Below are 27,698 nucleotides of genomic sequence, written 5' to 3' on the forward strand. Positions count from 1 at the left end.
ATCGTAGTTGCAAATATTTTGCCGCCAATTGTCATTATGTTATTCCCCTAAATTATGCTTGTTTGAGAATGAGGCTTACAGTTCAATGAGCAAGGAAAGTTGTGTGAGTGTACCACACCAGATTTTTTAAGTAGGCTACACTACAAGATAGATTGTTAGTTTTTTGTCATCTTCGTAAAAAAATCAAGTTGATTTGTAAATTGGATCTATTTCTTAACAAAACATCAATTCAGTATTATGACTAGTTCAGACAATGGATGATCGATTAAAAATAAATAGGTTGATAGTCTTGCGTGAACAGTATTTGAACTGATAAGAAGTACATAACCTTGACGAAAATCTCTTCAATCTTACATATTTTTCGTTTAAGATTTTATTCAGTTTACAAAATCTTTTATTTACAACACTTTACAAGTACAAATGTTGAACTCATGATTTAAATCGTGCATATCTTTATTTTATTAATCATTCATTACTTCCTGTATTGTAGTTACCTATGGATTATACGAAAACTACCGTATTACACATCCCGCCATACAATCGCATTCACGAATCAATTTAATATATTTTATTTTTTGCTTTATGATACCCACATAACTATTTACTTGCGCGTGAGTGATGAGATGAGATTATTGAATTATCTAAAAATAAAATTCATGTGCTTGGCGCGATTTAAACACACTACTATTACAACAACAGTCTCAACAAAGATATTGGATAGAATGATTTTACTGGATGAATCTATCAAAGATTGACATGACTGAACTATTTTAGTCCACAACTGCATAGCGAGAACTTGGATAATTTTATTTAAACTGTTTTCTACCACAGTTATTTTTCACTTGATGAAAAATGTATCTTTGGAAACACTGCTTTTTGAACGGATATTCTATGTCATAGAGTTGAAGCGAAAATATTATATTTTTTGTAAGATTTTTCATCAATGTCACTATAATCTTCAAGCTGAAGATAGCTTTTATACTGATACACGAGATTCACTTCATACTGTGAGCATTCTTTATAAATAACTGAACCGTAGCGCTCTTCAGATTCACTGATATCAACTTTCCATCACTACAATGAAACAATTTATTTCCTGATTTAATTCAGTATTGACTATAACACAATCATGTTGAAAAAATCATGGAGATTGATTGATTATATGCCTTTATTAGGGCAGAGTTAGGACTCCTGGTCCTCACTGCCACACAACCCTTTACAAAATAAGAAAACATTTACATAAGAATACTAAGATAATAGATTACAGATTATGTAATAAGATTACGTAAGATTATTATAAATAAAATTCTTAATCAAAATACAATTACATATATAATAAAAGAGAATTTTAAACTTAATTTATTAATACAATTGGAAAACAATATTTCAAATTTCACTAGGTAAATCCCATCAGAAATGAAGATCTTATCAAGCTGCCATTCACTCACACATGCACACAAAACAACCCTAAAAACAAATATTTTACAAAGTATAATAATTATCATAAAACAATATAAGATGGATATCTGTAGTTGCACAGAAAGTAAAAAGAAGCTTAATTCATGTAGATTGATACTATCTAAATAGAACAATAAAAATAAAGATCTGAGAGATAAATAATTTATCAAGTTAGTAATTTCTTCAGAGCCTTTTTTCTATAAGTTATGAATAACTTGTTTCAAATAATGTGCTCTATTGAAATTTGAAACAGATAGAAATATTTCTTGGGAATCTTAAGACAAATTCCTACCAGTCAAATTCAAAATATAATATAGTTAGCTAATCGTCAATGGATTGCCTTATGCATATTACTGTGATTCGTAAGACAGCGACGGAGAAGATTTCAATCATTGTTTAACCGAGGGTTAAAAATTCTGTCGTTGCCGTCATGTAATGCGAATCGGAGTGGTGATGGCAAAGCATCACTTATAAAAATTAAATACGTATGGCTTTTAGTTGGTGTGGATTCGTTGACGAGAAGGTCCCATCTAGCCTAAATATATCAATGAGACTCACGACTGTTATACATTAACCGGGGACCGACTCTCAATGTGTCTACAGTGACTATATAACCACAGTATGTCCACTGACTGTCATGCTTTTGATTTGCTAGCTCGATCAAGTGGTACAAATCCGCCATTAAGATTACAAACAAACTTTATAATCCTATCTTATTGCGTTGGAAATTTAGAACTTATCACTTTACCGATTGGAAACGTGTTTTGAACTTACGATGAGTTTGGTGTAACATTTTCGAAGGGAAATTGATTATACTTTAATGTAGACCATTAAAGATAATTTTAAAAACACTAATAATGTTTAAAACATAAATTTTTCTTCCCTCTGGCTCCACGCGGACCACTTCCAGATCCAGAGCTTTCGCGGACCACTTTTTGGTAACCACTGATCTAGCTAAATATGCAGAAATATACATTTCAATTTTATTCCATTTCCTCATCCTATTTATAGGATCGAACATCGAGCCATCGAGCTTCTAATAATCTAATTACAAAATATTTTTGTGAGGCTCAATTTAATATAACATTCTATGTAATATTTAACAGTTATCAAGTGTTGATTATAAAGACGTCTTGACTTCTCTGATTGATTCTCTTCAGTCCTGAGTACCCAACCCATAACATGTTCGATTATTGTTCAATAGCTTTTAATTTATATGAGTTTCAAGCTGCAATACCAGGAGCAGTAGTTAAGATTTGGAATATCTCTGAATATAAATAATAATGGTCAATGGTTTTGTGTTTTCTTTTTCAATTGCTTAAATGATCAATGAAGTAATATTTTACTTCAAGTAGGTAGTACTATGGCCCGAACAGTTGGCTCTTCCACAGTTTATATTCAATGTTGTGCTTTGTAATATTTTTATCTGGCTCATTGGCTGTCAACTAGTAATAAAACTATCTAAATATATAATAAGTCCATTTGTCATGAGAATTTCTACATGAAGATATGAGAACTTGATCATTTTTTGTCAATGAAACAAAATATATTCATTTATTCATTTGTTGATACAATTACAAATTATATGAATATTATCAGGAAAGAACAGCAGGCATAGCCCAAAACTATTCTGTTCCCAAATTTTGATATAAATAATAACATGTCCATAATAGTATATTTCGCACCTAGGGCAGAAAAAGAGACATTTCCGGCTCGAAATCGGTTTTCAAGTCCGAGGCCGTAGGCCGAGGACTAGAAAAGACTGAGAGCTGGAATAGTATATTTCGCACCTAGGGTCGAAAATGTACGTTTTCCGGCTCGAGATCGCGGTTTTCAAGTTCGAGACGAAGTCGAGAACTTGAAGCGTTCAAGAGCCGGAAAAACATTTTTGCCCGTGTTGCGAACGCTATTTTTCGCCACACCAAAAAAAAAAACTTCCCAATATTTATAAGAAATTGAAAAATTAATAAAATTCAAACAGCCTATTTTGATAGTTTGAATCTTGGTTATGACAACATTTACTGTCAATTAATTTCAATATTACTAATTAATAATTTACAATAGTGACCATATTTTTATACTATTAATATTTCGAATAATTGTTTGAATTTTTATAGCTCGCGCTTTGCGCCCGGTGCAATATCTCATGGATAGATGGATGAATAGAATTTTCATTACTATTTTGAAATAATGTGATGAAAAAATTAATATAATTGCATATTTCACAGTTTTGTCTCAAAATATATCTAAAAAGTTGATTGAAATTTAAATTATGGTAACTAATATAAAAAATAGCTAATAAAAGTCGAAATTCAAATCAAAAAAATGTCATTGACAGAGATTCGAACCTAGATCGTGTTTGTTATTCACTGAGCTTTGAGAGTTCTTTTGTATTACGCCTTTATGCTCTCGGCTATTGCGTATTGTTGAACGAAAAGGCCTGACTGATAACTCTTAGCATACACGTAATACTGTAAACTAGACTTCTAAAAAAGTTTACTTCACTCCTAAAAAGCGTACAACCTTTTACTATAGAAAGAAGGTTATAGTAGGCTACTATAATATAGTGTATAGCGGCATATTAATTTGAAGTCGGTTTGCCGGCATTTTCACAACAAAATATTGCTCTGAAATCATAGAGAAAACATTCGAAGATTCATTCTTGAGTGGGCCTAATGTTTTCTCTATATGGTTCAATATTAAAGAAAAATTATCTAAAAGTTTTAATAATGAATTACGGAAAAATTACTAGGAATTTTTTAGTCAAGGCTGAGTTTCACCAGTAGGCTTACCTTAAACTTCAGATCTCTGCTGTATTTTCTTGTTATTATAGTTGATTGTATTGCATTAAGAAGTGGAATTCGATAATAAAAAAGAAACAATTATTACTCTACCTCACTTTTAAATATTGATACAATTATTGTACTTTGATTTCAAATTCGATTCTTCACTTTTAAATACTTGCGATACGGTACGTACCTTTCTGACAATGGACAATGCAGCCATTGTATTCATTGTTTGATATCAAAAACACAATAATAAATATTAAATTATTAAACAGTAATTTATAAAATATATTATAGACATAATACCGCGATTCACGATACATAATTATATAGATTATTACAGTCATTATGAGATTATTTCTCTATGATTTTTGTGAGATCGGACACGATCAGCTGTTATTCAAGGTCATTTTACAGCCCTAGGGCCGTAAAGTTTTACCGGCCTGGTCAGAAAACAATCACTTTCGGCCTCCATATGACGCACGTAAACCAGCTCATTACATCCAAGTGTGGCGAAAAAACATTTTTGCCCATGGTGTGAACGCTATTTTTGCCACACAGAAAAATAAACAATATATATAATAATTGTTTATTAACCACTTCCGAAAGCAAAAGTGGAAGGTCATAGCTCTAGCAAACCTGAGGTAATCTGAATATCAGGAAATTGTCCAAGTATTTTTTTTTATTCTGATTTGTTTAAATAACCTAAAAGATTATGTTCAATTATGTGGGAGGTTGAGTTTATACTTTTTTATTCTTTCAAATGACAATAAGATGATATTATTATGAATGTTTTGTTTCTTGAATAATGAAAACAAAATGAAAAGTTTTTTGATCAGCTGTTTTAGCGCACTTGAAATTTGGACAATCTGGATGTCAACAATGCTTGTTATCGTCGACTGTGGAAGTTGAGGTTAGAAGTGCAGAATATTTTATTCAATTCTAGAAGCATAAACTGATTCCGTTTCATAAACCATTTTGTAAACACGTTCACATAAAATCACAATCAGCTGACTTCAAGGTTATTTTACAGCCCTAGGGCCGTAAAACTTTTACCGGCCTGGTCAGAAAACAATCATTTTCGGCCTCCATATGACGCACGAAAACCAGCTCATTACATCCAAGTGGGGCGAAAAAGTAGGTTATGTTCTTACTGTGGAAAGTTAAAAGTTCAATTTCTGTCCAAAAATATATATGAGCTGAAAATTTTGAATTTATTGGATGTATTACAATATCATGGCATATTTCAAAATATTATTTTGGAGATTCAGCTTTCAGTTTACGTAACCTACCTTTTATTTTCACTGGCAATATCTATAATTTTACTGTTTCAAGTCCCAAAACTATATTGGGAATATAAAAAAACAACTTGAAAAGAGATTATGTCAAAGTTAGTAATCACCAAAATAGGATTAAATAAGTAAGGCCGAGCGATTACACTTACAATCCCATATAAGCTACATTATAAAATTCCAATATTAGTAATCTTAATGGCGGCGGCGGCGGGGAAAAAGTTGCAATCGCCATACTGTAGTTTTATAGGTAGTTACTGTAAATGTGCCCTTCCGATAACACGGATCACACAATACAAAAAGCATCTCCGCCGTCTCAATTCTATACCATACGTCATTCACTGTACTTATTTATCCACATCAGATCAAATTTATTCACTCGAAAATTCATACAAAATATAGAACAAGTGATCACTACTCACAAAAAGTACAGTAAGTTACTGGACTTTGTTCGCGAAAAGGAGTCAGATGCGAAGTACTATAAGTAAGACTACGGTATTCATTTAATTTAATGAAGATCCATTTTATATGGATGAAGAACTTACTTAAACTCAAAGGGCTTCAAATATTGAATGATACCAATTTTAATGCTGATTGAATTATAGTATAAATAGGTTTTTTGGTAGTTAATAGTACGAGCTTCGTTTAGAATTCATATTTTTGTAATCGTAATGTTTGGTATTAAATTCAAATATTAATTTCTTTTTTTGCCTTATACAGATTAGCAAGGGGAGGTGTTAAACCATGTTGGTGTGACTTGGTTCAGTATTATCTATGTGAAAAAAGATCGAAGCCTTTTGTGCTCACCCCTGCAATTTTCATGACGGCGAAGGCAACCACTAAACAGCGGGTTAATTTTTTTCGCTCTTGCCGTCATGCGAATCGCAGTGCTGTGAACAAGGCTTATACAGTGTTATGACTTATGTACCTATTCATAAATATTTTTTAATTTATGCGGTTTGAGCTCATTAGTTCAGTTGAACAATTTTGATAATGTTTTATCTCTTCTGTATAATTTTTATTTCGAAGAATATTATGCAATCATTCATCTTACAGAGCAATAATGTGTCTTATCGATGACATTTGTTTAAATGCCATTGTCCTTTGAACGTTTTGTTTTGACAGTCTGGGAGTTACCAAAATCCATTCATTGGATTTAAAAAAATAATTAGTTGATCATTTATTAATGCGCTCATCATTCTATTAAAATAACTGCTCTGATAAAGATAGTAGGCATAGGTCATTTGTGGAATTAAGTAGGTAGTATTAAATGCAAAATAATTATTTAGTCATTGATCAGCATCTCACAAGACAAGAGACATTCTTTCTTGTAAAATTAATGTAAATCATATTAGTTTTTTGTTAAAAGTGTTTGGATTTTTCATGGTATTTATTAGAACAGTGTATATTTTACTAGGTAGGTACAAAATATTAACACGAGGTAAGCCTTTTTCCTAGTTTATTCTCATTATTTTTTTAATTTATTGAGTTTTGTGTATAGAATAATTATTATAATTATTATCCAATGATAAGAGTAACTAATGAACTAGCATAATAGTACTAGCCACTTATGCTAACTTAGCATAGCGAAGTGTTCAAAATAATTTTGCTAACACATAATATTCAATTATATGATGAGTTTCGTTTTTCTCATATTTAAAAAAGTACAATGGAATGATAATGGAAGAATTGTGTTTGTGTAAGATAAATTCAGGTTCCATGTATATTTTCAATAAAAGTGTTCTGTTTTCTGTCGAATTTATGTAGACTAAGAAGAGCTGAATAGACATTTTTGTTTTAGAGTTTTAATCTAACTTGCATTGCTTGTCAATGATCTAACCAACTTGGATAATATAATAATGACATTACCGTACTCTACATATTATTTTATAGCTGCATTACATATAATTATCTATGTAGATCAAGATAATCCAAATCAATAATTAAGTAGGCTACACCTTAGCTAGTTTGCTTTTAAAGAAATCATCTTCCTTAAACCGTTAGTCAAAAATCATAATAATTATATCCAGTCCGCGACTGTATTTTGTTAGCTGGGATGAGAACGATAAAACTGTACCTGCTCAGAGCGGAAAATTATCTACTAATGATTGTATAGTAACAAAAAACGTTTCAATTTCAATTCAGATGAAGTACGTGATGAAAAATCTGGTGTGGTACACTCACACAACTTTTCTTGCTCATTGAACTGTAAGCCTCATTCTCAAACGAGAATAATTTAGGGGAATAACATCATGACAATTATTGGCGGCAACATATTATTTGCAACTACGATCAGACTACTGTATATGTGTATATATAATTATTGTTTTCAGAGTACTTTTTCCTTCGTGTAAATTGTGAAATTAGATGATTTTTCTCGTCAAAACAGCTGTTCTACAGATGAAATATCTTGACTATGACTGTGTACTTTTTATAAACTGCTCTACCTACCTACCTACCTACCTACCTCATGCACGAGATGTAGGTTATAAAGTCCATTTCTCAAGGATAGGGTGGATCCCCCATTAGTTTCCCAGGAAAAAGACTCATTCCAGTTGATAGATCTGATAAATAACTATACAGGGTATGAATTTGAAAAAAATCATTAGAGCCATTTTTGAGAAAATCGTGAAAAACATGGTTTTTAGTCATTATCCGCCATTTTTCTCAATAATATTACGGAGCTCCTGAATTTTTCCCAGAAATGAGACTCATGCCAGTTGATAGGGCTTATAGATAGCTATCTATGATATAAATTTGAAGAAAATCGTTAGAGCCGTTTTCGAGAAAACCGTGAAAAACATGGTTTTTTCGTCATTATCCGCCATTTTTCTCAAGAATATTACAGAGCTCCTGAAATTTTCCCAGTAATGAGACTCATGCCAGTTGATAGGGCTTATAAATAGCTATCCATGGTATAAATTTGAAGGAAATAGTTAGAGCCGTTTTCGAGAAAACCGTGAAAAACATGGTTTTTTCGTCATTATCTGCCATTTTTCTCAAGAATATTACAGAGCTCCTGAAATTTTCCCAGAAATGAGACTCATGCCAGTTGATAGGGCTTATAAATAGCTATCCATGGTATGAATTTGAAGAAAATCGTTAGAGCCGTTTTCGAGAAAAACATGAAAAACATGGTTTTTTAGTAATTATCCGCCATTTTTTCCGCCATCTTGAATTGAATTTTATTGAATATCTTATTGTCGGATCCTCATGGTATAAGGACCTTAAGTTTAAAATTTCAAGTCAATCGATTGATTAGGAATGGAGTTATCGTGTTCACAGACATATACATACACACATACACACACACACACACCACACACACACACACACACACACCACACACACACACACCACACACACACACACACACACACACACACACACATACACACACACAGACCAACACCCAAAAATCATGTTTTTGGACTCAGGGGGACTTGAAACGTATAGAAAACTTGAAATCAGGGTACCTTAATTTTTTTGGAAAGCAATACTTTCCTTACCTATGGTAATAGGGCAAGGAAAGTAAAAATAAACATTACCTTGCCGTTTGTTTACCTTTGTGAATCTTCGCAGCATACTATCCATTATGTGTGCTGGAATCTCATCATGTTTTTTTATTATTTTCTACGATTTCCTGAAATTTATACAGGCAAAACCTTATTCAAACTCAGAATTTTTTCATTTTTCTTTGCAGTTGGTTTAATAGACCAGGATCAGACATTGGACTTGGAGGATAGCTCACATTTTGGATAATGATAATGTAACTGGAATGTCTGGAGTACAGTAACTGGAGTTGCAGCAGGATCATAATAAGATATTGAAACTCCATGAATCTCTGGCAACCTGTTGGCAAATTTCTGAAGCTACTGAACCTTCAAAAACTACTGCAATTGCTAGAAACCTGGACCCAAAATTGGAGCTTCTGAATGTTTTTAAGCTTGGTTTTTTGTATTTGACATAACAGATAAATTCTATAATAGATGGATTTGAAGACCCAGAAAGTTCTAGAGACGATTGCAACTACAAAGACGTTTTGAAACATTTTCAATCTGTGTTCACGTGCTCTAGTGTTGCAAGTGTTCTAGTTAATGTGAAAAGTTAATTTAGTTGTTTACCGTAGTTGGAAGTTTTGGATAGATTTCATTATTGCCAGTTACAGCAAGAGTTCAAGTAAGTGGAAATTGAAGGAGCTGCGACTATGAGCAGTAACGTGTTTTGTGTGATCACTGAGGAGCCTGCCTCCAAAGAGCTGCGTTTCCGCTATGACAGTGAAAGGAGGCCGGTCAGCGTCAATCGGCCCTATTCGTCGGCTGGTAGCATCCCTGGTGTACGCAGCACCCCGCAGAACAAAACTTATCCTTCCATAGAGGTAAGTACCGTACTGTATATATTTGCTATTCAAACTTTTTTACTCAGCAGGCTTATTCTGTGTTTGACATTAACAGAAATCATCAACTAACCTGCTAGCACACTATATTGAAAACATAAATGTTTTGCTAACAACGAAAATATGGCTGCGGCTAACAAAATTTTATTGTTTTCTTGTAAAGAGTGGAAAATCTCCTACGGTAATGAATTTGTAATAATTTTGAATTATACTACCGAGTACCGACAGATAATTAATATATTATTAAGATATACAGGGGGATTCTTATTATGGTATAATAATTTAACACGTGATAGTAGAGGTAAAAATAAGAAAAAGTTCTTATAAGCTATGTAATCTAAATTTAAATAAAAGTTGAATAAAATGTATTCTTATGTAGTACATTACACCACAAAAATTTGCTGTTTCATGAGGAGAGAACTAATAACTCATAGGTTGTAGCTGATTGCAAATAAAATTTCGGTTTTTTATGAAATGTTTTATTTTAATATGATAGGAACTTTCTAAATGGCATTAAACTCATACTAAAAGACTAAAGATGATGTTCAAATCAAAGTGACCTCCGTTGTTCTGAATTCATATGTTCAGACGTCTTCTCATCGATTGTCGGACCCGTTTAAATATTCCAGGAGTCTGCTTTATCATTTCTATTCCGTTCAAAATCCTTAACCGGAGTTCTTCAATGATATCAATTGGAGTATTGTATACTAAGGTTTTTAAGTGTCCCCAAAGATAAAAATCCAAAGGATTTAAGTGTGGTGACCTAGCTGGCCATGGTACTGGCCCACCACGGCCTATCCATTGATTTGGAAAGCTGTGATTCAGGTGTTCACGAACAGCAACACTGAAGTGTGCTGGAGCTCCATCATGCATAAACCAAATGTTTTGGCGCAACTGAAGAGGTGGATCTTCAAGTGAGATAAATAGCTCCTCTCTCAAAAAGTTTAAGTAGATTATGCCATTAAGCCTGGGAGGAAGCTCAAACAGAAGTAGATGATCTCCTATGATTCCTGCCCAAATGTTTACTGAAAACTGATGTTGTGGACGATTAGGATTGATGGCATGAAGATTCTCATCTGCCCAAATATGTTGGTTGTGGACGTTAACGATAGCTGTTCTTGAAAAGTGTGCCTCGTCGGTAAATAAAACGGTCGTTAAAAAGTTTGGGTTAACAAGTTTTTCTAAAAACCATCGGCAAATAACAGCACGAGGAATACAGTCTCGTGGCAATAGAGTATGAACTTTCTGGAGGTGGTATGGATGTAATTGTTACTCTTTTAGTATCCTCTAAATAATAGAATGATTGACATTAAACTGCACTGACAATTCTCTCGTGCTCTTATCTGGATGTTCATAAATTTAATTAAGAACTTGTTCTTCTAACTCAACAGTCATAGTAGATCGGAGTCCACTGCCTGCATAAATGTGCTCTTTGAATATCAAAGAGCCTGTTTCAGACAGACGTTGATGAATAGTGGTAAAAAACCTTGAACTTGGACATACTCGATTAGGAAAGGTCTCCTGATACAAACGTCTTGCTTCAGTACTATTACAGTGTCCCATTCCATACAAGCATTAAATGCATGTCAGCTAATTCGGAGTATGAATAATGTCTAAAATTACCTGCCATTTTTCAAAAATTTAACACTTAACACAAAAGCAAAGTGAAATGGTTAACAAATAACAACTGGTTAATAGATTAAACAAAAAACACAGCGCGGTTACAGTAGGCCTAGCTTACAGTTTGTTGTTTTGTTCAACAGTGAGCTAAAATATTTCTGAAAATAATTTTCAGCTGATAATTTCTTTTAAATATTTTCTTATTTAAAACAAAATAAATAAGCTGTTTTGGAACAGCTGTTATTTAAATTCATGTTTTATTTGCAATCAGCTACAACCTATGAGCTATTAGTTCTCTCCTCATAAAACAGCAATTTTTTGTGGTGTAATGTACTATATAAGAATACATTTTATTCTACTTTTATTTAAATTTAGTTTACATAGCTTACATAATTCTTTTTAGAATTGAATTCTCTACAATTTTCATTGCGAAAAATTATTTGTTTACTGGTCATTAAAGAAAGTTATTGGGCATCAAACGTAGAAGTCTGTGTTTTTCTACTTATATTTTTTGCATATTTTAACTTTTTTCTCAAAAACTACTCACACTACTGCTTCCAGACTAGTTTTATTCAATGTTTCAGACATTTTCCCATATGAATCCAGCATAAGTTTTTCAAAAACAAGTCCCCAAACAATTCAGCATCGTCGTATTTCACCAGAGGAACTGAATTCTTGGCGAAATCTTTCACTCTGTATAGCTCGCTAATGAAGCGTTTATGTTTATGAGAACTTTTTTCTTATTTTTACCTCTACTATCACGTATTAAATCATTTTACCATAATTAAGAATCACCTTGTATATTGGTAAAATAAAAATTTCAATTTTTAAATTTACGGTAGGCTACTTATTATTTATTCAAAATAAAATTTCAATAACAAATGTAGCCTATACATAATATTTTTCTAAATCCCTGTAGATATTAGCTATTTAAATAGCTAATCCTCAATTGAGGAAAAAATATTAGTTCTGTAAAAAATACATTCAAAAATATTACTTCTGTAATATATATAAAACACGTTCACGTTCATTAAAACTCAGTTTTTAAAAAGAATTTTATTTGCAAAAAATACATGTTAACACATCAAGTGGCTGAAGTAGACTAACTAAAATGAGCGCGCTGAGAGCGACACTAAGCGGTACTGACAAAAATAGTAGTCAGCACATCAATTGTTTAAGTTTACATAATTCCTCCCTCCTTAAGTTTTTTTCGTCCCGAAAAATAAATTTGGGACACTCAAAAATTACAAGAATTAAAATGAAGTTACAAATTAAAGTTTACTAAGATCTAATTTCTAGGTGGTACAATATAGCTTATGGTAGGGGTTGATGATATTGGTACTTGTGTATCAATTCGGTAATTTAGTACACTGGTTGGCTTCTTAAATTTGTAATAAACGATTATCAAAATTACAAGAAGTATAAATGTACTTAAAACAAAAATTACAATGTGGCGTGTCTTAAGGACGAAAGAATCTTCAAAATTTATAGAATCAAAATCTCTTGGTTCAATATCATCAAGTTCACTAACATCTTTCAAATCGATAAGTTTAGTATGAATTTTATTTGGTACATGACTTAATTTTTGTGCGTATGTGGTCTGAGTAGATTTTTGCCCACACCTATCTCTATCAGAGTTCCCAGTGTCGCTCTGGGCCGGCTAAACTCAGTCGGCGACTGGGGAGGGCCGCGGCAGGGGACGGGAGTCTTGGTGGGGCGTCCGTCAACCACCCTCGCTCGGGTTGGGGGTTGAAACAGGGTTTTGAGTGCTTTGGAGGAATGTTTCCCTCTTTTAGGAAAGAGGGGCCGTGCTTTCGCACTGCCAAACAGGGTTGGTCGCGGAATGAAAGGAATAGGAACTCTGCGGTGTCAGTCGTGCCAAGGGTCTTCGTGTCAGGACTAAGTCTTAGTCCCCGGGCACCGGGTGTCTTCCCGGGGTCCGGATTGATCGCGGAGCTCTAGTAAAGGCCTTCCCTAGCCTTACTAGAGGTCCTCTCTCGATCCCGCACTGAATTAGTGCGCTGCGGCGGCTCGCGCTCTGGACTTTCCTAAGTCCTGGTTGTCGGGCACTAGGTGTCCTCCTGGGGTCCGGATGGGTCGCGGAGCTCTAGTAAAGGCCTTCCCTAGCCTTCCTAGAGGTCCTCGCTCGATCCCGCACTGAACTAGTGCGCTGCGGCGGCCAGCACTCTGGACTTTCCTAAGTCCTACTTGCCGGGCACCAGCTGTCCTCCTGGGGTCCGGATCGGCCGCGGAGTTGCGGGAAAGGCTTTTCCTCACCTTCTCGGACGTCCTCTTGCGATCCCGCACTGGACTAGTGCGCTGCGGCGGCCAGCACTCTGGACTTTCCTAAGTCCTACTTGCCGGGCACCAGCTGTCCTCCTGGGGTCCGGATCGGCCGCGGAGTTGCGGGAAAGGCTTTTCCACACCTTCCCGGATGTCCTCTTGCGATCCCGCACTGGACTAGTGCGCTGCGGCGGCCAGCACTCTGGACTTTCCTAAGTCCTACTTGCGGGCACCAGCTGTCCTCCTGGGGTCCAGATCGGCCGCGGAGTTGCGGGAAAGGCTTTTCCACACCTTCCCGGACGTCCTCTTGCGATCCCGCACTGGACTAGTGCGCTGCGGCGGCCAGCACTCTGGACTTTCCTAAGTCCTACTTGCCGGGCACCAGCTGTCCTCCTGGGGTCCGGATCGGCCGCGGAGTTGCGGGAAAGGCTTTTCCACACCTTCCCGGACGTCCTCTTGCGATCCCGCACCGGACTAGTGCGCTGCGGCGGCCAGCACTCTGGACTTTCCTAAGTCCTACTTGCCGGGCACCAGCTGTCCTCCTGGGGTCCGGATCGGCCGCGGAGTTGCGGGAAAGGCTTTTCCACACCTTCCCGGACGTCCTCTTGCGATCCCGCACTGGACTAGTGCGCTGCGGCGGCCAGCACTCTGGACTTTCCTAAGTCCTACTTGCCGGCACCAGCTGTCCTCCTGGGGTCCGGATCGGCTGCGGAGTTGCGGGAAAGGCTTTTCCACACCTTCCCAGATGTCCTTTCTCGCCTCGATGTCCCACTGGTGGCCCACCAATGGGGAGTCAGGTTTCGACCAAACCTGACGTGTTGTCGTTGGTCGAAACTGGCAACCCGTCGTCTAAACAGGTTAAATGTCGTTCAACACTCGCCCAAACGAGTGTAGAGCAGTGGAGTTCACTGTGTGAGAGGCTAATCGACTTTAGCTTCGACACAACTCCCGGTCGCTGAAGAAATCGGAGTTCACTTAGTACAAGGCGTACTGTGACGTTGCTAGCTGCTCGCTGCTTCCTTCTCACCTCTCTCGACCGCTCGACTTGGCTCTCCGAACTCGACTGCCTCTTGCTGGCCTTTCTCGAGCCTCCCTCAGTGACCGAGAGGGAGGGGAGAGAGGATGCGCAGCAACGCTGAGCGGTAGGCCAGTGGCTGGCTTGAACGTTGACCCCTCAGATTCTATGATAGATAGCCGAGCGTCGAATAAATGAGCCCTAAATTCAATGCCTTTCTCTAGTTACGATATACATCGTGACACACTGTTCCTACTAAGGGAAGGGGGGGGGAAAAGAGAGGGGGAGGAGAGGGGGGGTGAGGATGGAAGGGGTAAACGGCAGACAGAAGGTCCCAAATGCCTGAGTACATTCTGCCGCCTCTCCGCCGGTCAACATAGACCGAACATAAACTGGGCGCCAGGTTGGTTCCTCGCCAACCGGTGGTGATGCGTCTTCACCATCCGAAGAAATGAGCAAGCTACCCGGCCAGATCCTAGGCCTAGCTTCAGAGAAGATCTTGAAGATCTGCGCCGTGCTTTCGCACTGCGTTGAGACGCCGTGTTCGCACACTGCAAGAGACCGCCGTGTTTGCACACTGCAAGAGGCCGCCGTGCTTCCGCACTGCGATGGGGGACGCCGTGCTTTCGCACTGCAAGAAACGCCGTGCTTTCGCACTGCAAAGGACCGTCGTGCTTCCGCACTGCAATGGGGGACGCCGTGTTTGCACACTGCAAGAGGCCGCCGTGCTTCCGCACTGCGATGGGGGACGCCGTGCTTTCGCACTGCAAGAAACGCCGTGCTTTCGCACTGCAAAGGACCGCCGTGCTTCCGCACTGCAATGGGGGACGCCGTGCTTTCGCACTGCAAGAAACGCCGTGCTTTCGCACTGCAAAGGACCGCCGTGCTTCCGCACTGCAATGGGGGACGCCGTGTTTGCACACTGCAAGAGGCCGCCGTGCTTCCGCACTGCGATGTGCCGGGCTTTCGCCCTGCATGGCCGTGTTTTCACACTGCCTTGCTTCGCCGTGCTTGCGCACTGCATGTGCCGGGCTTTCGCCCTGCATGGCCGTGTTTTCACACTGCCTTGCTTCGCCGTGCTTGCGCACTGCATGTGCCGGGCTTTCGCCCTGCATGGCCGTGTTTTCACACTGCCTTGCTTCGCCGTGCTTGCGCACTGCATGTGCCGGGCTTTCGCCCTGCATGGCCGTGTTTTCACACTGCATAACTTCCAGCATCAGACAGCTGGGATGAATCCCCAACACGACCAGGAACTCGTCGTGGTCTCAACAATAGTCAGCTGAGACACAGCTCCAATAATTCCAGGAGCTCGTCGAGGAGGTAGACTCAAGTTGCAGTCCCCATCCTCAAGAAGAAATGTGATACACAACAATGTTACACTTCACAGGAGGCAGAAGTTGATAGAGGCGAATTGGAGTCCAGGGAAATTACCAAGTGTCAGAGTGATTGATACCCTTTGTTAGTTCAGTGTATCAGCAACTTATTGCTCACAATAAAATATGAGAGATTATAATATGATGAGGAATACTGAATTATATGGTTGACATGAAGCCACTAGTTGTGATGTTACACCACATATTTCGATTTTATATCACAATTAAATGTGGTCGAAAAAAAAAAAATTCATTTTCGATCTGTTATGAGGATCTCAGCCTTCTCACAATATCACAATAATAAAATCGGAACTATAAATTTCAACTCAATATTCCACTTCTCACTGTTCATTTCAATAATGAAATCAATCACATGATTTACTTATGCAAAGTAACCATCCATTGGATATAAATGACAGTGTGTTTATTATAACAGATAACATCTGCTAATTAATTCACAATCAGTGAACATTTATTGCTCAATCTCTCTTTCTCACTTCAAGACTTATTTAACCTCGAAATAAATCTTAATTTACTTTTTCAGAGTAATTATTCACACAAGGCGTGTATAATGACACCACAGCTGTCAATCAATTCACACTCAGTAAATATTGATTTTCCGAAAAATAATCACAACAATCAGCACAAATAGTAATAATTGAATGGATTAATGCACCGTCAATAATAACTCATGATGGTAGGCTGAGTAAGAATTAGATTCACTCTCGAGACGTGATCTAATTCCAAACTAACAATAGCACGATCTAACTCAGACTGAATCAATAACAGTAGAATATCTGGAAAAACTAGAATTCTCATGAATTCAATTTTATAAATTGTTATTGAAAAGGAGAAGTAATTCTCTTCTACAGACTAGAAGCTCGGCGATAGCAGTTAGCCAATTGAGATAACATTTATCTTATCTGCACAGCACAGCACAAACAACTTTTCGATCCAACATAGAATTAATTCCAATTGAAATAATAATTATTTCATTCCAATCTATAGTAAGTCCTCCGACTTTATTTCAAGTGAAATATTAGAAAATTTGAATCATAATCTGAAGCTAATAACCCCCGATTGTAGTACATCTCGACTCACAATCAAACGCAATTTATTCATTCCACATGAATAATTAATTGCAACGTAATTCACTTTTATCCCACAGTATAATAACGTCTGTTAATTAACTGCATCGTAACACTTTACACGGATTAAAGCAATTACCACCAGCTTCATTAAATGATTTCAATTATTATAACCATTACCTCATGGTTAAAATACTAGTCAGATCATATTATACTGATCTATAATATTTTCTAATATTCTCTATCCACTCATTTTGCCATCAACTATTTATGGCAAATAGAAAACAAGCTACTGCAAGTTTTGTTTTTTAACCTGTACCTGGTTACAACAATATCGGTAATATACCGGTCAAGAAAATTTATTCTAGTTGGAATCGACTTTGGCTGTTATTAGCTAGTCATAGACTGTAGAAAATTTTCTTGATTACCCTTGCTTGGTCACATCATAATATATTTCAAACTGAAATTATTGAGATTGCCATCAGATCAAAAGAAACGCATTAATTTGACAATAATAATTTATTCCATCTAATTCAGCCAGTGCTTATGACTGATTATAATAATTAAACTGTAATGGTTGGGTTGCCATTTAGTTTAAATAAAACCCTATTTTATAGGAAAAATTAAACGGAATATGCTTTTTCCTTCTCTTCCTTTCAATATACTATTGACAAATTTCTTTCAACAACAATAAATTATGTCAGTCTATTAATATTTTCATTATTTTCGGAATCGTGCTAATGCTATCTTCAAAATTCGGCTAATAGATTCATGCTAATAATTCTGAATTAATTTTCTTCTTTTTCTATACAATTTTGTCTTTGATAACAAAATTTTATTTCCTCATTTTAAATGGGATAAAATATTAATCAGAAATAGCTCTAAAGCTGTGATATGATAGAACTCTATAATATTCACCCCTTCTCGCCTCTTACCTCCTTATTGGCGGCGCGTGACACCTCTCTGGTATCCCATCCTCCGGATAGGCAGCGACCCTCTATGGACTCGCTCGGTCTCCTGCTGTCCATCCGCTCGGATACCGTCCACCTTTTCCGCAACTTCTCCATCACCATCCTCTTCCTCATCTTCGGGCAGGTGTGGCTGGAGCTTGGTGCCCTTCTCGTGCACAGTAAACCTCTTACCGGCACTCAACATTTTCTCGACCTCATAGAGGCCAGAAAATTCCGGCGCTAACTTCGCGGCAAGCTGATTAGCACCCGAGGACAGGTGACACTCCTTCCTGTAGACTAGCTGTCCAGAGTTCACCTTCCTTGTCCTCCTTTTCCAATTATAATACCGGTTGGCATTATAATTCTCGTCTCCAATATCAGAAACTACTTCCTGTGTAGTTTCCAGCACCGGCAGTCTTCTAGACTGCACTGCTCGAAGATTATTTCCAGCTCCTTGCTGAAAATTATCCTCCTTCTTCCGCCTCCGGTACAGCTTTTCCGGACAGCTGAACCTCCAGTGCCCAGCTCGTTTACAGTGCCAGCAAATGAACTTTCCACGGGCTGGAGAAATTTTCTGAGAAAGAAATTCCTCTTTTCTAGTCTTCCACACGGCTCCTACGTGTTTCTGGACTTGAGGAAATTTCTTCTTCTCATGCTTCTTCACAGGAATAATTCCAGGTGGCTTCCTTGACCTCCCTATGTCAGGCTTGGTTTTAACAGTAGCCAGCCTCGAGTTGACAGCTCCTTTTCCTACTTTTGGAGTGGAAATATTGTCTCCAATGTGTTTTTTGACGAGACAAGGATCCCATTCCACTGACCGGGAATAGGGGTCTATTTTCACCCGGTGCTCACGAAGAAACTCCATACCGAGCAGAATATCTGGAGAAAGCCCATCCATTATTGTGAGTGTTGTTGATAGGGATATTCTGCCGATTTTCAGGTTGATTATAACACCACCTCGCAGACGTGCAGCCGCTCCATTAGCCATAGCAGCGCCGCGCTGCACAGGCTCTCGTTCCACTGCTTCCAAACTATTAAAAGCTTTAGAGCTAATATAGTTGGACTCTGCTCCGGTGTCGAGAAGAGCTCTATACTGTCTGTCTCCTATTTCCACTGTAGTGAAAAGACGGTTGTCATCCTGGAGCTCTGGCTCTAGCTGGATTTGAAGCCTCGTTTTAACCACAGCTGTTTTATCAGAAGTCTTCTTCTGCTCTCTCTCACAGGAACAATTTGGTCGTGGCTTCCCGCACTTTGAGCAGAGTGAAACCTCCGGACACTCTGATCTCCAGTGTCCCACCCTCTTGCACTGCCAGCATACGGGGCCTTCTGGAGGTTGTTCACTCCGACGCTGTGTAGTAGTAGTCTCCTGTCGAGGCTTGGTCTGCTTCCTCACCTCCTCCTGCTTCACAGCTCGTTGTCTCTGTTGAGCACTCTTCTCCTCGAACTTAATTCGTTCATATTGTCTCGCTAAGTGTAGCAAGTCGTCGATGGTGTACACTTCAGCCTCCCTGATGTAGAGCTTGTAGCGTGGTAGAAGATTCTTGTACAATCTCTGTACCTGGCTCCTCTCTGAAAAACCACCTCTTCTTCTCATCAGCGTTAGCAGCTCCTCGACATAGTCGTCTATGAGCTCGCCTTCTCTCTGCCGCCTGTCGAGAATTTCATTCTCAAGATCCTCCACATAAGTAGGTGGATAGTAACGAGACCGAAAGTCTCTCAGGAAATCGTCCCAGTGTCTCCACTGTTCTCTCCTATTCCTCATCCATAAGGAACATTTCCCCGCTAACATTTCAGGTAGCGCTGGAAATAACTGTCTGCCAGACAAGCCATATGCTTGTTGCAGCTCCTCGAGCCGCTCCATAAAACTTGGAGCATCTCCACTCCCATCATATGAGAGCCGCCACCCTCGAACCTTGTCACACACGGCACCCGGGTCCATACAGGATGTAGCAGGCACCGCTGACCTGGTAGGTGACCTCAATACATGCCTAGGCATGTTATTATGCCTCTCCGGCATCTCCGGCCTCACCAGCGCAGGCTCTGCCTCCTCGCTAACTGGTGTTGGCCTTCGCGCTCCTCGACGAAGCGCCTCCTCCCCATTATCCAGAACGGGGAGCATCGCAACAATCCGCTGTCGTTGCTCCAGTAGAGCCCTCCTCAGGCTCGTACTTGTGCCATCTGTCAGCACTGAGTCGAGTAGTAGATCAATCAAGCCCTGATCGTGCACTCTGTACACCCAGGAGTTGTTGGAGTCGCCATCAAACTCTGGAGACGTCTCCTTGGGTATTTCTTCCAGTCTGGAACATGCAGTGGCCTCCGCGACTGGTGGCCAAAAAGCTGCAGCTCCTTCCTCTTCCTGACCTGTGCCAGCTCCGCCACCGATCCTGTTTAGACCGGCGGCCTCCACCATTGTCCTCCGGTGGTTTTCGACAAGAGCTCTCCTGAGCTCTGCCATGGTACCTGTTGTAGGTAGCCCTGCAGCAGCCGAGAATTTCACTGCTTCATCCCTGTGAAGCCTGTAGATCCAGGCCACTCTTGGATCACTGCTGTTGTCTCCTATATCCTCCTTGTCTCCTTCCTCGCCTCTGCAATTATTCTCCTCTCTAGCACTCATCACTGTTCTTCTCCTCCTGCCTTGGGCCCCACGTTCGTGTGCCAATCTTCTGAGTAGATTTTTGCCCACACCTATCTCTATCAGAGTTCCCAGTGTCGCTCTGGGCCGGCTAAACTCAGTCGGCGACTGGGGAGGGCCGCGGCAGGGGACGGGAGTCTTGGTGGGGCGTCCGTCAACCACCCTCGCTCGGGTTGGGGGTTGAAACAGGGTTTTGAGTGCTTTGGAGGAATGTTTCCCTCTTTTAGGAAAGAGGGGCCGTGCTTTCGCACTGCCAAACAGGGTTGGTCGCGGAATGAAAGGAATAGGAACTCTGCGGTGTCAGTCGTGCCAAGGGTCTTCGTGTCAGGACTAAGTCTTAGTCCCCGGGCACCGGGTGTCTTCCCGGGGTCCGGATTGATCGCGGAGCTCTAGTAAAGGCCTTCCCTAGCCTTACTAGAGGTCCTCTCTCGATCCCGCACTGAATTAGTGCGCTGCGGCGGCTCGCGCTCTGGACTTTCCTAAGTCCTGGTTGTCGGGCACTAGGTGTCCTCCTGGGGTCCGGATGGGTCGCGGAGCTCTAGTAAAGGCCTTCCCTAGCCTTCCTAGAGGTCCTCGCTCGATCCCGCACTGAACTAGTGCGCTGCGGCGGCCAGCACTCTGGACTTTCCTAAGTCCTACTTGCCGGGCACCAGCTGTCCTCCTGGGGTCCGGATCGGCCGCGGAGTTGCGGGAAAGGCTTTTCCTCACCTTCTCGGACGTCCTCTTGCGATCCCGCACTGGACTAGTGCGCTGCGGCGGCCAGCACTCTGGACTTTCCTAAGTCCTACTTGCCGGGCACCAGCTGTCCTCCTGGGGTCCGGATCGGCCGCGGAGTTGCGGAAAGGCTTTTCCACACCTTCCCGGATGTCCTCTTGCGATCCCGCACTGGACTAGTGCGCTGCGGCGGCCAGCACTCTGGACTTTCCTAAGTCCTACTTGCCGGGCACCAGCTGTCCTCCTGGGGTCCAGATCGGCCGCGGAGTTGCGGGAAAGGCTTTTCCACACCTTCCCGGACGTCCTCTTGCGATCCCGCACTGGACTAGTGCGCTGCGGCGGCCAGCACTCTGGACTTTCCTAAGTCCTACTTGCGGGCACCAGCTGTCCTCCTGGGGTCCGGATCGGCCGCGGAGTTGCGGGAAAGGCTTTTCCACACCTTCCCGGACGTCCTCTTGCGATCCCGCACCGGACTAGTGCGCTGCGGCGGCCAGCACTCTGGACTTTCCTAAGTCCTACTTGCCGGGCCCAGCTGTCCTCCTGGGGTCCGGATCGGCCGCGGAGTTGCGGGAAAGGCTTTTCCACACCTTCCCGGACGTCCTCTTGCGATCCCGCACTGGACTAGTGCGCTGCGGCGGCCAGCACTCTGGACTTTCCTAAGTCCTACTTGCCGGGCACCAGCTGTCCTCCTGGGGTCCGGATCGGCTGCGGAGTTGCGGGAAAGGCTTTTCCACACCTTCCCAGATGTCCTTTCTCGCCTCGATGTCCCACTGGTGGCCCACCAATGGGGAGTCAGGTTTCGACCAAACCTGACGTGTTGTCGTTGGTCGAAACTGGCAACCCGTCGTCTAAACAGGTTAAATGTCGTTCAACACTCGCCCAAACGAGTGTAGAGCAGTGGAGTTCACTGTGTGAGAGGCTAATCGACTTTAGCTTCGACACAACTCCCGGTCGCTGAAGAAATCGGAGTTCACTTAGTACAAGGCGTACTGTGACGTTGCTAGCTGCTCGCTGCTTCCTTCTCACCTCTCTCGACCGCTCGACTTGGCTCTCCGAACTCGACTGCCTCTTGCTGGCCTTTCTCGAGCCTCCCTCAGTGACCGAGAGGGAGGGGAGAGAGGATGCGCAGCAACGCTGAGCGGTAGGCCAGTGGCTGGCTTGAACGTTGACCCCTCAGATTCTATGATAGATAGCCGAGCGTCGAATAAATGAGCCCTAAATTCAATGCCTTTCTCTAGTTACGATATACATCGTGACAGTGGTAACTGAAGTAAACGGTAATTTTACATCTGTCATTTTATCATTGATATCCAGATTGATAAGGAAAGATGAGGGAGTATTTATAGTGCCATTATTGATATTAATTTGATCAAACTTATATCCTAAAATACAATTACAATTTTCGAAATAATTCATAAATGGTCTATCATTAATTATTTCTATTCTTACACAACTATCCAAATCCTTATTATTTACTACAGACAAAATACAGTTATCATGTATAATTTCTCCTGAAGTACAGAAAGAAATAGAAGAGAATTTTTGACAATTGGTCAGTTTCCAAAGCTTTTTGTTTTGAGACACAGATATAGTTTTTTCTTTTAATTTCATGGTGTGAACATTTGATTCCATTTCAACAGGATAAGACAGAAGGTCATATTTTTCAAATAAATCGTTTAATTTCGGTAAATGGATAATGTAAGTTATAACAGATTTCGATACAATACAAGTGCTATTACTAATTTCCCATAAAATACTGGAATCTCTACTAGCTAATGAATAATTCTTATAATTAATTAACCTACGAAAATCATCAAAGCTCAAAATTGATGGATGAAGTTTCCCTTCTTTGCAATACATCAACGAGTTAACAACATCATTTATTTCATCATCCAACAATTGTATAGTCAAAGTAATTAAGTCAACAGCTTGCATATTTTCGACAATATTGGCAGTTTCGTTAGTAATATTTTCTAATGCTTTATTATTTGAATTAATATGCTCAACATCGAAATTAAATTTCTTAATTAACTCATGGTTCATTTCAAAATTATGTTCTTCATTTTTAACAAGATGTAATTCATTATTTTCTATTTTATCAATAACTTTGTCGAGGTGTTCTTTGTCGTCAGCAGTCATAAGTCCTGTCAACCATGATATGGCGTTTCCTAATCCGTTCATTAGTCCACGTTTTACCTTTTTATTTTTATTTTCAGAAATCATTTCTAATTTAAAATATTGGTTGAGTGAAATTTTCTTCAAAGATTCAATAATGTCAGAGGATATGTAAGCGACTTGCAGATTATTAATATGAGTCTGTAATTTCAAAGATTGTATTTTAAGGTCAGTCACGTTAGTAAAATGGATAACTTTGTATGTGTCGTTAATGAGCATAGATTGTCCTATTTTAATCGGAATTATTCCTGCTGTCTTTGTCAAGTCTGTCAGTCTGTACGTCAACGTTGCTGGGATCAGGAACAACAGAAGGATGGTCATTGCCTTCATCTGCAACAATTAGATTATCTTTTACTTTTTTATGAGGCCTTTTCATTCTGTTAGGGTGGATTTTGATTAAATTTCTTTTCAGTTTAAACCTATCACCTTCCTTAGTAGCTGTGCTATACCTTGGAACATTTTTGTGAAATTTCGGGTTTTTGATGAATATCCTATCTGGTATTTCAGGTGGTTCCTCTCTATTTTTGTTACATTTTTCTGTTCGTTTTTCTTTTTCCTCGATTATTTTCTTGTAAACGGCATCATTCAACGCTTGTATTTCTTTGAAGTATTGATTAGCAAGTTCTTCAGTGATTACTGCGGGATTATCCTGATCTTGATTTTTTGGTAAATAATTCTGAATTCCGAACGTTAGTTCATTTGGGCTTAAGTTGAATTGATCTTTTATCGAATTGTTATAGGTTCGCAAAGCTAATCGAAGTTTTTGTTCAACACTATATTTTGGGAATTTAATTTCGAGTCCTTGTAGAATTTCAATAATTGTGGAGTGTGTTCTTTCTATTAGTCCTTGAAATTGGGGATGATAAGGTGTGGTGAAGTAAGTTTCAATACCATTTATTTCAGTGAATTGTTTGTATAGTGCATTGTTGAATTCTAATCCGTTATCGGATTGAATGCATTTTGGAATTGGGAAAACTGAAAGATAGCTGTTTAGATTTTTTATTATTTCGATACTGTTAGCTGATTTCAATGTGTAGGCGAAAAGTCTTTTAGAAAACGAATCGACAATTGTGAGGATTTTAATATTATTATACGTGAAAGTGTCAATCTGAAGTTTTTCGAAAGGTTTAGTAGGTGTGGGAGTTACTTTGAATTTAGTTTTAATTGGGTTTCTTTCATACTTGGTTTTCAAACAGATTTCACATTTATTTACAAATTCTGTTACGTCTTTGTGCATTGCGGGCCAATAGTAGTTTTTACGTATTTGTTTATAATTCTCGTTAATTCCTCTGTGGAAGTTTTTGTCTTCATGACATCGAGCTATTATCATTGTTTGTTCATCTACATCAGTTATGTCGGCGTTTATTCTTTTGTAGATTCGGAATTTTATGTTGGGAACTATTTTGACAATTTCATTAGTCATTGAACTCAGAACCGTACACAGTATCAGGTTTCAAATATTCTCGTATTTCTTCTACGTTGTTTCCAATGTCACGTGCGTCTCTGTATTTGAAAATTATTCTGTTTTTATTAAAGATCTTTTTGAATTGAGGTTTTCCTTTACCTCGTGAAATAACTATTTGGTTTGCTTCAGTGTTTATGATACTATTTTCGTCCATTATACCTATTCTATCATCTGAACTTTCTTGAGAATGTTGTGTCATTAGTGAGTCATTGTCATTATCATTATTAGTATTATTTACAAGGTTTTCGTTGCCAGTTTCCACATTATTTTCATTAATATTATCAATATTTGCATTAACTATCGAATTGTTACCTAATTGTTCATCAAGATCATTCAATATACTTTCATTTACCGACGGAGGAGCTTCATTGTTATGGAATCTTAGCAGATCATTGATATCAATGTCATCGTACTCATCATTGTTATTGACATTGTCGTTGGCATTGTTCGCATTATTTTCCGCGGGAAAGCCTGGGAATAATTCTGAATCGTCAAAACCTGTAAATTCATCACTACTTTCCATCATATTTACATTGAAAGGCCGTGAGAGACAATCAGCAACACAATTTGAGCGACCTTTTATGAATTCTACGGTGTAATCATACTCTTCCATTAACAATTTCCATCTCATTAATTTAGCATTTGGTTCTTTTAGAGAATGAAGCCATTGGAGTGGCTTGTGATCTGTTCTTAGGGTGAATTTTCTTCCATACAAATATGGCCTGAAATGTTTCACTGCCCAAGTTATTGCCAACATTTCTTTTTCAATAGTAGAAAGATTTTGTTCAGCGGGATTGAGTGTTCTAGAAGCGAATGAAATTGGGAGATCTTTATTGTCAGTCATTTGACTAAGGACCGCCCCTAAGCTTACATTGGATGCGTCTGTTGTCAAAATATATGGATCATTCAATTTAGGTAACTTGTGCCGGGCACTGTCTTTAATTCAGGCCTTTTCCCAAGTTATAATAGTAAATTTAATACGCAATAGACTAGAGCCATTATTGTAAGTGAGTTAGCGAAATAAATTATTTTCTCTCTCTATTATGAACGGCCATGACTTCGAGTTTCCCATGATAGATATTTAAAAATTGTGGCTCCGAGTCGTCGAGGAATGTAGATTATGGAATTATCTCTAAAACTTAGCCTTCCTGTCGCGACATAAAATGCGATAAGTTGGAAAACAGCAAGCATTGAAATTATAACAAACTACCGATTTTGCAGTTACTATTTGGTCCAAAGGCTGTAGAAGCCACGCGACGATTGGTCAAATTGATTCCGTTCGCCCAATAGGAGACCTGTTTCTAAATACAGTAGTGGGGCGATTCCCCAGCCGACAGACCAGATTACGTTTCGGAGGACACTTTGCTAGGAGCACTACGAGAGTAAAGATGTAGTCACTATGTTTCGCCCTTTTTGGGCAGGTTTATAAGTTTATTTCATTAGTTAATGTAGGAGCTAGTTTGATTTTTTATTAATGTTTAAATTTACTAGTAGTGCCATGTCCTGAAAGGTTTAATTGTGTTTCTTCATCATGTACGAATAATTGTTTCTTCAAATAACCGCTAAGCGGTTCATGTGTGTCCCCAAACCAACTTCTTGTACTACCACCCCTTTGGTTCCGCAACTTTATGTAAAACCGCTTCAAGACACCCGTTCAGACGACAGGTCTAGGGACGTAAGAGGACGTCGCCGTCAAGCCAAATTCAACCGGTAAAAGCTCACCGCCAAAAACAAGGTACTGTAACCCCGACGATAAAGCAACGTACAAACCAACGAAAGTGCAGTGTAGTGAAACAAAGGTTCATTCGAGAATGTCAATAAAAAGTGGGGATTCAAAATTATTATGAAATGGGTTATATGGGTTACTATCGACGAAATTTGGGTTCAACGGGTTTTTTCTTTCTTGAGTAATTTTATGTTGAAGTTAATTATTTGTTATTTGATGACTGATATTGTTTGGTTTTGTGACGTATTGCTATCTAAACGGGGATAGTAATGCCCCCCCGAATCAGATGAAGAATGTCAACAAAGTAACATGAAATTGTTGTTTCTGTTGTTCGATTTTAGTTGCCAATGTTTATTGAAACTGTTTGTATTTTTCAATTATTTCAAATTGTAGTGTTATTCTATAGTATAAACCTATTAAATCAGGCATGGCAAGATTAATTGAAGTTTTCTTGACTCTAGCCCGTTCACCTGCATGAATTAGGTATAGACTCAGGTATTTTCTAGATGTGTCGGCCTATTTCTAAATTCTAAATTTTATTCAAAATTATCTTATCTATTATCTTCTTTGGCACAAACTGCAATATTGGTGCGTTAGTAATTGCTTCTTTCAGAAAATTTACAGCTTCAATGAATTTAGGATCTTTTGGGTTTATAGTGGATGTTTTTCTCAATGCGTTAGTTAAAGGTTGAGCTATTTTAGCGAATCCTTTTATCATTTTTCTG

General features: G+C 39.1%; 1 protein-coding gene across 2 annotated transcripts in view; it reads left to right on the forward strand.

Annotated features, from left to right (window-relative positions):
- Positions 1-6,519: 6,519 nt before the first annotated feature.
- The window catches only part of LOC111043267 (putative cyclin-dependent serine/threonine-protein kinase DDB_G0272797/DDB_G0274007), a 44,664-nt gene continuing 23,485 nt past the window's right edge, over positions 6,520-27,698 (forward strand). The window contains exons 1-2 of one of the 2 annotated variants that reach the window (XM_039427898.1): positions 6,520-6,977; positions 9,240-9,914. In XM_039427898.1, the coding sequence (XP_039283832.1) occupies positions 9,744-9,914 (171 nt within the window). In that variant the 5' untranslated portion in view covers positions 6,520-6,977; positions 9,240-9,743. The remainder of the gene's footprint in view (positions 6,978-9,239; positions 9,915-27,698) is intronic. The other variant, XM_039427899.1, reaches the window with a different exon arrangement.

The sequence above is a fragment of the Nilaparvata lugens genome, chromosome 5 (genome assembly GCF_014356525.2).
Source record: "Nilaparvata lugens isolate BPH chromosome 5, ASM1435652v1, whole genome shotgun sequence".
NCBI classification, from domain to species: Eukaryota; Metazoa; Arthropoda; class Insecta; order Hemiptera; family Delphacidae; genus Nilaparvata; species Nilaparvata lugens.